The following is a 17,721-nucleotide window of genomic DNA, read 5'->3' on the forward strand; positions in this document are numbered from 1 at the left end:
CTAACACGTTTGCAAAGCTAAGCAGGGTCCAGGATGGATTCGAACTGGATGGGGGACCGTGCGCTGAGATTCCTGCATTGTAGGGGGTTGGACTAGATGACCCTCGGGATCCCTTCCAACCTTAGAAGCCTGATTCTATGATTTTTCTCTCTTGGAAATAGTGACAGCCTGGCTGAAATGTGGAAGAACAAGCTGACCTTGATCACTGATATCCTCTTGCACAACTGTGTCTGCACTAGGTCTACCCAGAAAAGGGTGACATAAAACACAACACAAGAGACAGATCATTTTTTTAATAGATATTGATCAGTTTGCAACATATAGTAAGGAAGTATGCCCTGATGGTGGTAATGACAGACACATAAATTATTATTCTCCACTGCCAGTGAATTGTGCCAGTAATTGGTTCTAGAATGACAAAATGGCCAGTCTAATTTCTGACTATGATTCTAAATTTTGGTTGAGACACTGAATAGTGGGCTACGTCTGACCAAGCAATGCTTCATTTATATTCATTTGCCTAAGGTTGTAGTTGCATATCCACAATATGATTCAGTTCTAATGTGGCATGTTTTGCAATGCTTATCCCAGACACAAACACTTTTCTGCAACATGTAAAGAGCTAGGTAGGATAAAACAAATATTATTGCCTAACGAAACACGTACTTATCTCCACAGACAAGAACACTTACTTGAGGTCATATATGACTGCATATACTCGACCCATTTTCTCTTGGCTGTAATCCTGGAAGTTGAATTTGCCATTTTTATCCAGATATTTGGGGAGCTCTTCAAGCAGCGTCTCTGTTATGACAGAGATTACATTTTGCTCTTCAATGAGGTGGCGGGCCTGCGAGAGAAGCAGTAACAATTGTTGTTTGTTTTTCATTTTCTATTTTATTCAAAAAAGGTAAAACCTTCAGATGTATTGCTGCTTTATGTAGGTAGTACTACAGAAGTACAGTGTAAGCACAGGGAACCACTGGCCCACTGGATTTGTTGGACTCTACCTCTCACCAGTCCCAGCCAGCTTGGACAGGGATGATGGGTTACAGAGCATATTTTATCACATCACTGTCTTCTGTCTTTGCAAATCAAATTTGCCAGCAAGGCTTAAATAATTAAACTGCTTTGAGTTTGTTTGTTTTCTACCATCAAGCAAGCATATAAATAAATTACACAGTGTCAGCACACCACCAAAAATTTGGCTTTTGGGGTGGGCTTCAGTATGGAAGAGAGGGCAATAAGGCCTTGTTTTGTAAGTAGGACACTGCTTGTGGTTCATGGGATCCAAACTATAATAATGCTGTACTGAAGGCTGATTGTAGGCTCTGGACAAAAGGAAAAAAGTAGAATACAGAGATATGGTTGCCCCCTTGGTTACAGTGACTGAAACAAAAATTAAATACGTTTGCTTATTTAAAAAATGAACGCATAAACGACTATAAAGGTTATTTGCAAGATTTCTTCTCACATATTGTTTATTGTTTCCACTGTATGATGCCAGACCAAGTCAGATAGGAATACAAATAAGCAATGTATCTTAAGCAGAATTCAACCAAGTCTTTCTTTGGAAAATTTATTGCAGTGTCCAAGTTACCTAATAGTATTGCGATTAACACAATACAAAAAGTTCTTTATATACTCGGATGATTGGCTGTACGTACCAATGTAGGAACGGTGAACATCTGAACCGAAAGTGCTGTCACGGAAATTTGCCTTTCATGATCATCACTGATGTATTCGCTCTGTAGTTTTTTGTAATGCTGTGAAGAGAAGAAAATGCAAAAAAGGTGATTGCCTGGCAGGAACTTAAGGCCAGAGGCATCATGAGGAGAGCATACGGTAAGTGAAATCCCTGCCTTCCAGCAGGAACATACACTATTTCACCAGACAACCCAACGGTGACGGACCAATGTTCTTTCCTTTTTAAATTTAAGACAAAGAAGGACTCTGTTTGGACCACTGGGCAGCATGGTTCTGCTCGTGTCTTCCATGACTGCAGTAGGTGGTTGGACACTCCCACACTTTCAATGTACAGCACAGGCAAGTCATCTTTGGCACAAGGTAACAGAGTGATCTTATCGGCCAAAGAATGGGGAAATCTTCTCTGTAGATGCTTTGAGCACATTAATTCAATGGCAGTCATTTAGATGAACACTGTTTCTACCTCAGGACTTTGATGAAGTTTGTTGTAAAAGTCTCCTCACCCCCACCCCAAAATTCAACTTTGAGTGATGCTAATGATTGCTGAATCTCACTGAATTTTCTCTTTGGGGAGGACCTTTAATGAACTCATTTAATGAATAATTTAATCTCTACTGTATGTTTATTATTCTATTACCAGTTTTGAGCATGTGCCAAAAAAGTGACTTACAAATGCTTAAAATAAATAATAAGTAAACAAGGGGTTTAACAACATTATAATCATCATTTATTAAATTTATATATTGTCCTTCATCCGAAGATCACAGGGCAGTTTACAGAACTGGATACAGAGTTGGATGCGCAACTCCCGTCAGCCCCAGCCAAGATAGCCAGAGGTCAACGTAGTGGCAAAGCTGGGGCTGCATGGTGTATCAGCACAGTCAGTTTGATGCTTTTGCCAGTCTACCACCTTGCCCCACCCTATCTCACTTCTGCCTCCTAGTGAGTGGCAGTGATGCTGCTGCCATATTGCTGTGGCTCTGCCCCACTGGGCAAGCTGCAGTCCATGATTTTTTAAAAAGGCTTTGCAAAACATACCTTGCTATTATAAGGGTGAAAAGTAACAGGGGAGACAAATTACCTTAACAAATTCCATGGCAAACCTTTTTTTGTACTCCATTTCCATGAAAAAACTGCTGAAGATTAGTTCATGCAAGATCTTCCTGGCTCCTGAAAAATTCAACAGTTCATGTTTACTCCCATAAGAAAAAGAGAATGAATATCTAATTATAAGAATATTTTGTTCCATTTTACAAAATGCAATATTTATCTCAATAACGGAGTAAGTAATAACAGTAAGGGCTTACATTTCGAAATATACACAATTGCCAAATATACGTAAGTCCAGTCCAGTTGGGAAACCGTATTTGTTTGAAAGCCTGGACATCAATCTTTTTTTAAAATTTAAAAAGTAGCTGTCAGACTATTTCCAAATATCAAAGTATCACTCATCTTAAACTGAGTGGCAGACACTGAAGGTTTAATACATCACAGCTAATTGTGAAGAAGCTCAATTAACATCAATTCAACTTACCTTTGTAAAGTTTTGCATCCCAAAGCATCAATGTGCTTATAAGACAAGGCTTCTCTGAATCAATTTCTTCTTTTAGACATATTTGACAAAAGATCTGACGAAAGTCACCTAAGATAGAGTAACATAATCTGGATGGGTTATTGGAATCATAGAATCATAGAATCATAGAGTTGGAAGAGACCACAAGGGCCATCGAGTCCAACCCCCTGCCAAGCAGGAAAAGCAGGAATGATTGTGGCCTGCTTAAATGTTGTACTCTTTTGATTAAAAAAAAACTTTTGCCAATAAATCTTCAGATGTAACAGAATAGTATCTCTATTCTGAAATCAATTCCTTACTTTTGCAAGGACCCCACCTCATCGCTGACCCTGTATTGCCATGTTTATCTTTCAATCAATATTATTTCTTTTGAAATAAGAGTGTAAAGTGTCTAGAACTGCTATTGCCTTGCATATTTGAGATGTTATTCTGGACCAGCTTTGAACAAACAACACCAATAACTTACGACTACTTATTCAATTTCCAACCCTGCCTCCATCGTAAGGTCCCAGGGCAGCTTACAACAATTTTAAAATATAATATTAAAATAAGTTTAAGCAAACTCATGGTATTTATGCTAGCCACTTTTATTCTGAATTAAAAGCAGCCATGAGGAGCACATGAAGTGATAATTAGGAACATGGCCTACAAGAACATACCCCAGCTAGCCATCACCATATAATGGAATATTTATTTCTGGGTCAGCCAGGGACAGGAAGACCAGAATAGCATTACTTCTGCTACCTCAGAAAAACACAAGGAAATTGAAGCTTGAATTCAAGTGAATGGAAATATTTCCCAAACACAACTGTGAGTTTTATATCTGGACATTTTGTAAGATGCAAATCCTTAGTATAAAATGCTTGCACATGAAAAATGATTTTAGTATCAATAATAGCTTTGACCATTTAAGAAAGACTGGTCCTGCAATTACATATACTGCTAAGGAAAGAATTCTCTTGTCAATGTTTTGGCATTTGATTATGATACAGAGCAATTTAAGGTGCTTACTTGAGTAGCTCATAAGTTTGTTTAACCAGGAACCAAGACGCAGAGCAAATTTCTGGTGAGCCATAATATCAGCATGAAGAACCTTAACATTTAGGGGACCTTGGGAAACGTTGTTCGAATGTTTCTAGAAGATAAAAAAAAAGACATTAGAATGAGAGGATATTAACTGATTCTTTGATCTTGCCTACCTTTCCCTGTCATCTTCTCTATCATACCATTTGTACTTCCAAACAAGGAAAAGAGAGGACAGCTGGAACAGTTGGAGCGCAGTGTCTTAATTGATGAAATGTTACAAAAGATGCAGGATAAGAAAAATCTGAAAAGGTCAAGAATGATTCGAAGTCTTTGCATCTGTAAAGGAACAGAACAATTATTCAGTATTAACTAGGTATATTTGACACATTTCAGGAAGTTACCTTAATCTCTTCTTTTGCTTCCTGGCAAACAGCATACGATCCTGCCTTGACAGCCTTCCGGCCCTGAATAATTAGAAGAAGTGACATATTTAGGTCAGGTAATGGCAGAACTTGATCTTATAACAATATGTAAACAAAGGCTAGGCTGAACTAAGGATGTTCAACTGTTTCATAAGCAGCTAATGATAATGCATGGTTTCAACTCTTTATCTTTCGAGATTTCACTAGACTGATGCACCCTATGGTGTGGGCGCATTTAGAATATTGTTTGTACTGACCCAGTTGTAATGTTGTGGTGTGTAGCTCAATTTCCATGGAAGGGTAAGGGCTCAGTGTCAGAGCATTTGCCAAAGGTCCCAGATTCAATTCCTGGAATTTCGAGGTAGGGTTGAAAAAGATGCCTGTCTTAAACCCAAGAGAGCTGTCCCTAAACAGTGCAGACAATACTGAGCAAGATGGACCAATGGGATGCCTTAGCTTAGTGTAAGGCAGCTTCATGTCTCTCAAAACAGGCCCTAACCCTGAAGAGTGTTACTGCATGGCCCAATTCATTCCAATGAATCCTTCCCTCATGAGTCATTGCCCAAATCTACACATAGATAGATGTAGATGACACAGCTATACATATACATATTCCTGCTGAGATTTCCCTTGATAAAAGACACTCCTTTCAATATATATTTCATATAACTGCCTGGAAAAGTAGGATCACGATATGGAGTGCCACAAGCAACATTGCACACCATGTGATATTGCTTCGGAGAGAGGAAAATGCTGTCATGCTCCACCAAGAGGCAGTGCAATGCCAATACTGTTGGGAAATGGTGACGTTCTGTTCCTCTCTCTTCTCTTCCGTGGAAATAATCCCTTATCTCCAAAACACAATTGTTACAGAACACAGTGGCAGGAATGTGGCAAACCCACAACCACAGGGTACAGTCAAACCTTGGTTGTCAAACAGCTCCATTTTCAAACGTTTCAGTTCCCGAACGCTGAAAACCCGGAAGTAAATGCTCCGGTTTTCGAACGTTCCTCGGAACTCAAACGTCCAACGTAGCTTCCGCTTGAATGAAAGAAGCTCTTGCAAACCAATCGGAAGCCGCGCCTCGGTTGTCGAATGTTTCGGAAGTCGAATGGTCTTCAAGAAGAGATTACGTTCAAGAACCGAGGTTTGACTGTATTAGCTAATAACTCTTATTGTTTTCTCACTTACCACTTATGAAGCATTTTGGCTTTTCTTGCTAAGTAATGGAAGCAGATTATGGACCACAACAGTACAATTGGCTCTCTCTCAACTGGGCTACAATATGGTACAGTTGTAACAGGAATGGTGCATACTACCAACCTCTTTATCTATAGCAGCAGTATATATCTGGGCTTCTCCAAGCTCACAGCCAAGAGTTCTTTGTAGGCTATAGATAACATGGTCATAAGAATGATGTTCATCATTGAAAAGGACACAGTAGTATTTGTCCAGCTTCTCTCTACTGGGAGGAAACCAAAATGTCATTCTAACAAGAGAATACTAAAATAAACTCCAACATACATGTTGGGCAACAAAACAAATGTAAGCCATTAAGTAAAAAAGGGACAAGCAATCAAATTGGAGGAATTGCTTAAGCTCTGATTTACATAAATAATGTTCTTGTTTACATTAGAATAGCTACTGATCCCGAAGTAAGGAATGTCTTACTTGCGTCCCAGACCACTTTCTCATCTACCCCTTGGTTGAGGTTGACTTCAAAATATTCTTTCATTATTTTCTTACCTTTCTCTCTTATTTCTATATTGTTTAATAGTTCTTCGTTTAATTTCCATCCACGATGTGAGCTCACCTCCCCATGTAAAGTTAACATTATTGAATTATGGTTCAAGAAAGTCCTTGGTAGTATCAGAGATAATTCAGCAGATAATCAGAGATAATGCCAGCAGACTGTCACTTTCCTACCTTCCTGTCCCTTATCATTGTTGTTGTTTTCAAATGCAGTCATGCTTCTCTCTAGTCTGACTAGTCCTTTTGGCTTTCCTTACTAAGTAACTGAATGACTCTGCTTTATTTTCTAAGGTTTTACCACTTATAGGCAAGTAAAACACTTGCCACCAACTCCAGCACATCACTTACCTAGTTATGAGCTCTGGAGGCAGCTCCTTCTCTTCCTCCCAAACAGTCATATCTACAATATATTTTATCACTGAAGGGAACATTTTTCTTGCTTGCGCTATTAGCTCTTCATTCAACTGGCATTCCACGTTCTACAGGGGGGGAAACACTAATATGAATTAAGAAACGCCGTGCAATATTAATCTGTTGAACATAAGGAACACTCTTCCTCCGACTGTTGTTACAATAATCTGAATAATGGGAACTTAATAAAAAGCTTTAAAATATATAAATGCAGCACTCTAAAAATAAGTGAGTGGTTATTTATTTATTAAAAAATATTTTTATACTGCCTCTCATCTTAACATACACTCCCATGACAGCAACAAGTACATCATGAAGTGTGAGGTCTTACAATATCTGTTTTCCAATATATTGCAGGCAGGTGTGTTACCTCTTCTGTGCTTCCTGCTGCTCCAGGCTCATGATTTGTACACAGTGGTCCAGTCTTCCATGCTTCTGTATCTCCACAATCACAAAAACCTCCTCCCGTAGAAGTGTGCATCTGAAACAATTAAGGCCATCAGATACAATTTTGTATTATTAGTACAAAAAGCCCTACACGATTTGGAATCAGTTTACCTGAGGGATCGCCTTCCCCCATACATTCCCACTCAACCACTTCATTCTGTGGAACTGGCACTGATACAGGTGCCACATAATACTCGTTCCACATTTGTAAGAAATGAATCTCTGTGGCATTCCCACAATTTGGAATTCCCTGCCTACTGATGTAAGGCAGGCCTCTTCATTGTACTCTTTTCAAACCTGCTAAAAACAGGCAGGTCTACTCAGATACGTAGAATGTTTCCATGTATTTTCATCAGTCTTTTGCTTATCACTGAATGTTTTAAATAGCTGTTTTTACTAATGACTGTATTGTTTTATCCTTTTCATAAACCTCTTTGAGGTTTTGGGTGTTGGTTTTGTTACACCATCAAACAAATTTTATTAAACAAATAAATATTAAATAAATAAATAAAAATAAAAATTTGCACCCAAAGCCCTTTTAGAACACTATGCTAAACTATGTATTAGCATCATGTGTAAGAGCAATAACGAGCCTCAGGCTTGGGTACTCTACCTCCTCCTCTGGCAGGGCCACAAAGAGATCGTAAGTTTTCACTTGTGTTTTAAAAACATAAGGAAACTCTGCTTAGTTTAAACTATGGTTTATTCGAAAGAAGCCAAAATCATAACTCAGCATCCCATTTTCCCAGGTGCTCTTCTGACTATGTGTTCAACATGCCATGTTCCAAGCACTGAAACTTTGCCCCATATGACTCCTTCCACCATTCCCTCCATTTTAGCTTTCCTCACCAGTGTGAAATTAGCTGGAGGCTGCAGATTCCATACTCTTGCATTAGAGTCCATATGACCATACCTGACTGAACAATTCTCCTGCTCCCATCAACCGACTCCCTGATCCTACAGCATTAAAAATGGGGATTGCTCTCTATGAAAAAACTACCATCTACTAAGCATCATGGATGATGCAGATCTAAGGAATACAAAGGATTCCCCCCCCCCTTTGTATTCTTCCCATTTTCTTTCCAATCCCTTCTATTTCCTTCCTTAATTGCAATAAAGCTTCTTGGGTTTGACTGTATACTTTTATGATGCACCACACTTTCATGCTAACTAAACGCTTCGACCAAGAGAAAACAGGCTGAACTCGTTCAGCAGTAACTGGGGAGATAGGAGTTGAATGTGGCATCAAACTCTCAAAATTCCTTTTGTTCAGAGGTTAGGTGAATTGAGAGGCAGTGGTAGACATAGGCCGAGATGTCACCAACTAGGCAAACCTTCAATGCTGTTCGAGCAATCTCCACAACAACCGCTGTGATCTACAAAGCTACTGCAGGTGTGTACAAGGGCTTGGGTATATCACTTTACTTTTTTCTTTCAACAAATCCCCACGCCATCTCACAAATTGATTTGGTAAGTCTTCAATTACAAAAATGGTTTGGGTATGTGACATGGAACCCGCTGTTCAAGAAAAACAAGCCCCCAACCCCTTCTCAATAGTGGAAAAAGTTGCAGTGTTCTTTAGAGCTCAGTCTATATGTTAAGAATTCAACTGCTAAGACACCTAGTCAAAGTTTATTAGACGTCTGGAATTTAGGAAAGCAGTTAAACTAGTCCTCCCCAAGTCATAAACTAGTAACTAAAAACATATTCAGAGCCTGAAAGCAAATCTATCAATTCGAGTCGTCTTTGCCTAACCTTATTTCACTATGTATAACCCTTATTAGAAAGTGCAAGGGGTTATTGGATGGTTTGCTTAAATTTATTTTTTACTGATGCTTAAACAGATTAAACAATACCTTGGAGCCTGGAGGAATTTAAACCTCTTGACCCACAGCAGGGCAGCCAAAGTTAAAATGGTTGCTGTGACCAGGCTCCTGTTCATTTCCCTAGTCCTCCTTATTTTAATTCCAGGTAAAACTATTAAAGGCTGGCAATCAGCTCTCAACATGTTCATCTTGCAGGCCCGTAAAGCAAAACTTGCTACATCTCTCGTTTGCCAAGTCAAGAGAAGATGGATGGGGCTTCCCCAGCCTACAAACTTATTTTGATGTGCTGCAGTTATGCCAGATGATCCCACAGTTAACCACTGATGACGTTAAATGCTGGATTGCCATTGAGAGCCAGGAGTCAACTTCCTGGCTGGCTGCTCTCCCTTGCCAACCAGGATTATGGCTGTTATGGCGAAACCTGGGAAACTAGTTGTATGCTGAGTGTCTGGTGTAGATGGAGAGGGAAGTTGGTTTCCTCCCCATCTCCACTGACTCCCTCACCTTTTCTTCATCATTATAAGGAAGTAGACAAACTAGCCTTGTGCAACAAGTTGCGAGAGCAAAAAATAGATTTGTTGAGCATCAAACATATCTCTCATTTTATTAAAGATGAGGAATTACAGACTGCAGGCAGATCTTTGAAGAGATTTGAATCTCAGGGTTCCAAGGGTTCTTGGAAGGGACTTGTTTCAACACTTTATGCTCTGGCTTCTAGACTTTCAATTTTCTCCCTTTGAAAACCTTTGATTAGCATGGGGAGGCTGATGTAGCCTTAGAAATAGATCCCTCACAGTAGTCTAGAATGTGGTCCTCTAAACCTTTCATTTCAGTTTCATCTCTGGTAGGGAAAATTCATTAAATACAGAAATGGTTTTTAACCCCCGTACGTTTAAGCCACATGCTAAAAGGGTGCTTCCCATTTTGTTGGTGGAGTTGCAATGTGAAAGGCTCAGTGGTTTTTGAACTCAGCACCATCACCAGACCAAAGATCTATAGGTCTATCCTGTTGGCTATTTGCAGTTTAGTAGCGCTGCAGAGAGCTTGCTGGGGAGACCATGCATTAAAAAGGGACTCAAAAATAACTTAAACAAGGTTTTAATAACAAAAACAAAAACTCCTTATACACTAAATACATCAACAACAAACCAGACCCAACCACCAACCCATCCCCCAGGGTAATGGGAGAGCTAGGTGCTGCTCCTTATATAAAAGGTAAAAAGGTAAAGGTACCCCTGCCCGTACGGGCCAGTCTTGCCAGACTCTAGGGTTGTGCGCTCATCTCACGCTATAGACCGGGAGCCAGCGCTGTCCACAGACACTTCCGGGTCACGTGGCCAGCGTGACAAGCTGCATCTGGCAAGCCAGCGCAGCACACGGAACGCCGTTTACCTTCCCGCTGGTAAGCGGTCCCTATTTATCTACTTGCACCCAGGGGTGCTTTCGAACTGCTAGGTTGGCAGGCACTGGGACCGAACGACGGGAGCGCACCCCGCCGCGGGGATTCAAACTGCCAACCATGCGATCGGCAAGTCCTAGGCACTGAGGTTTTACCCACAGCGCCACCCGCGTCCCTGATGCTCCTTATATACTATACCCAATTGCTGACACAGCTTGATTAACACAACTCAGCAGCACCTGCTATGTCTCACAGCTGCAAGACTGGGTCTCGTTATTTGCCTTGGCCCTGGCTCTTAAAGACATACACAACTTGTGAAATAAGAATGAACCTTCACATTTTAAAGTGACCATTCAACATATCCAGGTGTGCTTACTTTCCACGTTTGTGGGAGATAATTCCAATTTACATAGCAAGATACTGATAACTCATTTGCTAACAGCTGCCCCATTAGTCATGAGTCAAGGCTGGAAAGACCCTTCTATGTAGTCTATTACAAACTGGTTATAAAAAGCTTTACTTATAGCCACAACAGAGAAATTGACCCACCAACTCCAGGTTCTCAGGGGGGAAGTGGACCCATTGGACTTTGAAGCTGTCTGGTGGTTTTTTTGTAGCTTGTTTAACAACACAGTCACACAAATGAGAAATTCCATCTAGGTTTGATTTCATCCGGTGCTGTTTTTGATTAGATGAGTTTTTGATTCGCTGTTTACATCTTACCTTGGAATACTGTCACACTGCTTCTTTTGTACAAGTTTTTTAAAAATATTTTTCTTTATATTTTTTGTCTCTTTACCTTTTGTTGAATTCTTGAAATACCCTCTTAGTCTTGCTTATTATATATTTAATAAAATAAGAAAAGCAAGTTTACAAAAGAAAATGCTCTAGCAAATTATTGTGAAGCATACATTTTATTACCTTGTAACGGTGGTTTTTGTGAATGCTGTTCTGGAAACAATCCATGCAGAGTACACAAGTTGGATCAATTGCACAGTCTCTGCAACGAAAGTAAGAAACCACTGTATAACCACCCACTCCAAAACACCACAAACCTCCCATATTCCAGCAATGCTGGTAGCAAAAGTTTTAGACATTCTATTCATTTTCAGCCAAAGTATGACCATTACAAATTCAATATTAAATTAATATTTTGGCTTCAATATTAGGTGCAACTATATAACATGGAACTGCAGTTTGTTCAGAAAGGCAGAAGCTTTCACTCTCTTGTTCCTGAAGAAGAGGAAATGTGCAACCCCAAGGCTCACCAAGACTTGTCTCCATGCACCTGAACTACGGTTCAGTTCTCTATCGAAACTGAGTCACCATGTTATAATAGCGGTCAAGTTATTGTAAAAAATATTTATTATTTAAAAAATATTTAGACCCTTCATGCTCACAGATACCAGGTGGTATATAAACTATTTAGAAGCAGTTAAAACAACATAGCAGACTAACCAACATGAACTACACAAACTGCAACTTAACATGCATAAAGGTTTGACCTAGTGCCTAAAAATCGTGAAGTCAGTGCTAGCCATGCCTCTACAGGGAGAGTACTTCAAACTCAGGGCAGCACAGAGTAGGCTCTCTCCCTTTTTGTTATATAATGTACTTCCCCTAGCAAGAGTACACAGAGAAAAGCCTTAACTGAAGATCATAGAATCATAGAGTTGGAATAGACCACAAGGGCCATTGAGTCCAACCCCCTACCAAGCAGGAAACAGATCTTGAGACTCCAGTAGGTTGATATAAAGAGAGGCACTCCTTCAGGTATTTGAACCTTCGGCCTTAAAGTTAAATGGCAGTATCCTGAATAGGGCTTAGAAGCAAGTAGGTAATCAATGCAGTTTTTGCAAAATAAATATGTGATTCAGCCTAGTTACACTAGTTAAAAGTCTGGCAGCCACATTCTGCGCTAACTGAAGTTTCCAGGTTGTCTTCCAGGGCAGCCCCACCTACAAATGCATTACAACAGCAACAGACAGCTGCAGCTCTACATCTCACTGGGAGCTGGGGGACTAGATGTAAGTAACAGGGGTTTTTCTCAACTCCCCATGTCCCAGGCCCAGCTGCTGTGCCCATGTCTTTTAAATGAAAGTTTATCTGCTTTTACCATTGTTTTCCCTTTTATTTTAAGTTGCAAGACTCCCCTCTTCCCCTATCCCTGTTATCACTTGCCCTTATATGACTATTGCCTTATACTAGTATCCTCAGAAAGTGCAAACGTATTAGAAATACATGATGCACCAAATCTATTTTGCAATCTGCATGTTGCTGTGTCACATAACAGTAGGAAATACTGAAGAGCAAGAGTGTAATTATTCACCTGCATGAATATGTTGTCTCTCCACCTTTGAACACCTTTCCACAGAGCTGAGGAGTGCCACTCTGCCGTAGCTTCTCTAGACAGATATCTGGATCTTCACCGAACAGATACCACTCCAGAGGGTAAAGTATGGTCATCTGAGCTATTTCTTCCTCCTTTTCTGGCAAGGGATCCATTTCATCAAAATAAATGTCCGGAACAACTTTTGCCAGATGCTGAAGAAAGGCGGTATGAAAGTCAAGCTTCTCGTCCCACCACTGCAAGAAACACAAAAGTATACTTAGACATTGGCAGAGGGACCTGGATAATCGGAACACATGAACAGGCATTCTTTCATGTATCATGATCTCAAGCTAAGCTGTACAGGACTTTAAAGAGAAAAGTAACTGCTTTGAATTGTACTTGGAAAGAGGCCGGTAATCAATGAAGATGCTTAAGAACTGGCGATATATGTTTCCATCTTTCAGTCCTTGACAAAAGCTCTGAAGCTGCCATTTCCAAAAGCCTTCAGGAGCTACAGGCATGAGTTAGCTGTCCTAAGCTCCTCCTTTTCTTCCCCCACCCTCAGATCTTTATAGCTATGAAGCATCAGGAGAATCTACAAGAGGGATGACTCACATGATACAATACTCTAGAAGCATTTCTCCCATTACAATCAACTTCATCAGCATAACCACACTTTCCTAATAGCGGGCTATAACTGTTCATAACAGGATTACAACTGGCATGCAATATAACAAGTGGGAAAATGCTCCACTTGTAAATCATAGAATTGCAGAGTTGGAAGAGACCATGAGGGTCATCTAGTCCAACCCCCTGTTTCCCAACAAAACCCACAACCCTGAGATTAAGAGTCTCATGCTCTACCATTGCAGAAATGTTAGCTTAAGCCAGGTTTGTGGCTACAACAAGTCATCAAATTAGATGCCAGCATGTATACATGATTTACAAACATACTCCCATATGCCATTCAACCAACATTTTCCCCAAAAGCACCAACGAATAGTTTCTGATTATGATGATGACAATAACAATGATGATGCATTTCTCACCCACACTTCACTATAAGGAGCCAGAGCTGGTTACAACACAGTCAAAAGAATATGGCTGATCCCAATATATCAGTTGTTAAAAGACCAGAATAACAGATAAAGTAATGGTTTATATATATACATCACCATAGCAAGGATGGTATAGAGTGCCAGACTGGGGCAAGGGAGACAAGGGTTCAATTCCCCACTCAACCACTCTGAATACCAAGTGCTGAAGGCAAACAATACGGAAATAATATTTTGTTCATGCTTGGTTGTTAAGTATATCTGAGACTAGGCTAGAGCAAATAAACTCCTGGTGTGATCCAGGAGAACACTTGCGTTCTCATAACCTGCTACCAAGGGAGAGGTGCTATATGTTTCCTGTTCCACAGAACTTCCATCAAGCCCAGAGATCACATGTGGAAATCCACAGTGTTTGTATTTGTTTTTATATATTTTATACAACTTTTCTTTCATAAAGAGGTTAACATAATTGGAAAGCTGTAACATCTGAAGTACTATGTTACAGCAGTAAAACAATAATAATTACATTATTTAAAACAGCAAACGAATTACAATTTTAAATACTGCTTGCTGATAATTTTTTATCCTGTACATATGGTGATTCTATTCCCATTTTACCCACCTTGTAAGGTTGGGTTGAGAGGGAGACTGAGCATCCCAAAGTTACCCAGTTGGCTTTGTGGCTGAGCAAAGATTTAAACCTGGCTCTTCCCAGTCTAAGTCCACTGCACCATTCTACCTTATATCTCATAATGATTCCAGGCTAACATACTAAACATTTGGGAGCAAGGCCTCCACATCAGATTTCAAACGAAAGGCGCATCATTGGACAAACACATTCTGTTCGATAGTCTGCCCTTGGTTTTTTAGGGTTTAAAATAGTCTTGAAAATTAGTCAACAAAAGTTGCTAGGCCACCTGCAGGCATATTAGTCATGTGTGGAACATCAAAGGCCAAAATGAAAAGGCAGCACCTTTTCCTAATAGCTAAATAATAGCCTATAATCAATCCTAGCTCATAAAGCCATCTCTGATTAACATCCTGCCATCTTCACTGAATTATCTGGCACACTGCACAGTACAATCAGTACTTGAAATAGGGAAAAGGACACAATTCTAAAATCAGCAAGAAAATAAATTACATGAGTTTCACCTTGTAATATTTTTCATTTTAAAAGCTCACTGAAAAGCTCACTAGCAAAGACTGGGCAAAGTCCTCTCCTCTTCATTTAGATACATGTTCTCTGCTTCTTACAAAAGCTTCTGATATTGAATTATGTGGAAATGCAGAGTAGAAACATTGAAAAAGTCTAATTTCAATGTAGTTTCTCTGAACCCCTTCAATTTTACTCAAGATTTGCATCAGTAAAGACAATAAGTATCTTGCTTATTAACTTCTGTGTTTTAAAAAATAACTATACTCTTATAATGTGCCTTCAGCAGAATCAATATTAACATGCTAAATCCCATGAGGAAATACAAAACAAAGTCAATGAACAAGCTTTGTTGTTTAGTCGTTTAGTCGTGTCCGACTCTTCGTGACCCCATGGACCAGAGCACGCCAGGCACTTCTGTCCTCCACTGCCTCCCGCAGTTTGATCAAACTCATGCTGGTAGCTTCAAGAACAGCATCCAACCATCTCATCCTCTGTCGTCCCCTTCTCCTTGTGCCCTCCATCTTTCCCAACATCAGGGTCTTTTCCAGGGAGTCTTCTCTTCTCATGAGGTGGCCAAAGTATTGGAGCCTCAGCTTCACGATCTGTCCTTCCAGTGAGCACTCAGGGCTGATTTTCTTAAGAATGGATAGGTTTGATCTTCTTGCAGTCCGTGGGACTTTCAAGAGTCTCTTCCAGCACCATAATTCAAAAGCATCCATTCTTCGGCGATCAGCCTTCTTTATGGTCCAGCTCTCACTTCCAGACATCACTACTGGGAAAACCCATGGCTTTTACTATACGGACCTTTGTTGGCAAGGTGATGTCTCTGCTTTTTAAGATGTTGTCTAGGTTTGCCATCGCCTTTCTCCCAAGGAGCAGGCGTCTTTTAATTTCATGACTGCTGTCACCATCTGCAGTGATCATGGAGCCCAAGAAAGTAAAATCTCTCACTGCCTCCATTTCTTCCCCTTCTATTTGCCAGGAGGTGATGGGACCAGTGGCCATGATCTTCGTTTTTTTTATGTTGAGCTTCGGACAATATTTTGCGCTCTCCTCTTTCACCCTCATTAAAAGGTTCTTTAATTCCTCCTCACTTTCTGCCATCAAGGTTGTGTCATCTGCATATCTGAGGTTGTTGATATTTCTTCCGGCAATCTTAATTCCGGCTTGGGATTCATCCAGCCCAGCCTTTCGCATGATGAATTCTGCATATAAGTTAAATAAGCAGGGAGACAATATACAGCCTTGCCGTACTCCTTTCCCAATTTTGAACCAATCAGTTGTTCCATATCCAGTTCTAACTGTAGCTTCTTGTCCCACATAGAGATTTCTCAGGAGACAGATGAGGTTATCAGGCACTCCCATTTCTTTAAGAACTTGCCATAGTTTGCTGTGGTCGACAGTGTCAAAGGCTTTTGCATAGTCAATGAAGCAGAAGTAGATGTCTTTCTGGAACTCTCTAGCTTTCTCCATAATCCAGCACATGTTTGCAATTTGGTCTCTGGTTCCTCTGCCTCTTCTAAATCCAGCTTTCACTTCTGGGAGTTCTCGGTCCACATACTGCTTAAGCCTGCCTTGTAGAATTTTAAGCATAGCCTTGCTAGTGTGCGAAACGAGTGCAATTGTGCGATAGTTGGAGCATTCTTTGGCACTTCCCTTCTTTGGGATTGGGATGTAGACTGATCTTCTCCAATCCTCTGGCCACTGCTGAGTTTTCCAAACTTGCTGGCATATTGAGTGTAGCAACATAACAGCATCATCTTTTAAAATTTTAAATAGTTCAGCTGGAATACCATCACTTCCACTGACCTTGTTATTTGCAGTGCTTTCTAAGGCCCATTTGACTTCACTCTCCAGGATGTCTGGCTCAAGGTCAGCAACCACACTACCTGGGGTGTACGAGACATCCATATTCTTCTGGTATAGTTCCTCTGTGTATTCTTGACACCTCTTCTTGATGTCTTCTGCTTCTGTTAGGTCCTTACCACTTTTGTCCTTTATTATGGTAATCTTTGTACGAAATGTTCCTTTCATATTTCCGATTTTCTTGAACAGATCTCTGGTTCTTCCCATTCTGTTGTTTTCCTCTATTTCTATTTAAGAAGGCCTTCTTGTCTCTCCTTGCTATTCTTTGGAAATCTGCATTCAATTTCCTGTGTCTTTCACTATCTCCCTCACATTTTGCTTGCCTTCTCTCCCCCACTATTTGTAAGGCCTCGTTGGACAGCCACTTTGCTTTCTTGCATTTCTTTTTCATTGGGATGGTTTTAGTTGCTGCCTCCTGTATAATGTTGCGAGCCTCCACCCATAGTTCTTCAGGCACTCTGTCCACAAAATCTAAATCCTTAAACCTCTTCCTCACTTCCACTGTGTATTCATAGATTGTATCTTACCGGCCCAGTGGTTTTTCCTACTTTCTTCAGTTTAAGCTTGAATTTTGCTATAAGAAGCTGATGATCTGAGCCACAGTCAGCTCCAGGTCTTCTTTTTGCTGACTGTATAGAGCTTCTCCATCTTTGGCTGCAGAGAATATAATCAATCTGATTTCGATGTTGCCCATCTGGTGATGTCCATGTGTAGAGTCGTCTCTTGTGTTGTTGGAAAAGCGTGTTTG

General features: G+C 40.3%; 1 protein-coding gene across 4 annotated transcripts in view; it reads right to left on the bottom strand.

Moving 5' to 3' along the window:
* Nucleotides 1-17,721, bottom strand: part of UBR1 (ubiquitin protein ligase E3 component n-recognin 1) — a 58,152-nt gene that overhangs the window by 35,379 nt on the left and 5,052 nt on the right. For 2 of the 4 annotated variants that reach the window (XM_053384011.1, XM_053383994.1), the window contains exons 2-12: nucleotides 12,894-13,150; nucleotides 11,486-11,564; nucleotides 7,263-7,373; nucleotides 6,830-6,960; nucleotides 6,053-6,191; nucleotides 4,708-4,770; nucleotides 4,292-4,415; nucleotides 3,242-3,349; nucleotides 2,789-2,877; nucleotides 1,668-1,766; nucleotides 693-850 (exon numbers count right to left, since the gene is read on the bottom strand). In XM_053384011.1, the coding sequence (XP_053239986.1) occupies nucleotides 693-850; nucleotides 1,668-1,766; nucleotides 2,789-2,877; nucleotides 3,242-3,349; nucleotides 4,292-4,415; nucleotides 4,708-4,770; nucleotides 6,053-6,191; nucleotides 6,830-6,960; nucleotides 7,263-7,373; nucleotides 11,486-11,564; nucleotides 12,894-13,150 (1,358 nt within the window). Of the gene's footprint in view, nucleotides 1-692; nucleotides 851-1,667; nucleotides 1,767-2,788; nucleotides 2,878-3,241; nucleotides 3,350-4,291; nucleotides 4,416-4,707; nucleotides 4,771-6,052; nucleotides 6,195-6,829; nucleotides 6,961-7,262; nucleotides 7,374-11,485; nucleotides 11,565-12,893; nucleotides 13,151-17,721 lie in introns of all 4 variants that reach the window. The other 2 variants (XM_053384003.1, XM_053383985.1) reach the window with 1 other exon arrangement.

This window comes from Podarcis raffonei, chromosome 1 (genome assembly GCF_027172205.1).
Source record: "Podarcis raffonei isolate rPodRaf1 chromosome 1, rPodRaf1.pri, whole genome shotgun sequence".
NCBI classification, from domain to species: Eukaryota; Metazoa; Chordata; class Lepidosauria; order Squamata; family Lacertidae; genus Podarcis; species Podarcis raffonei.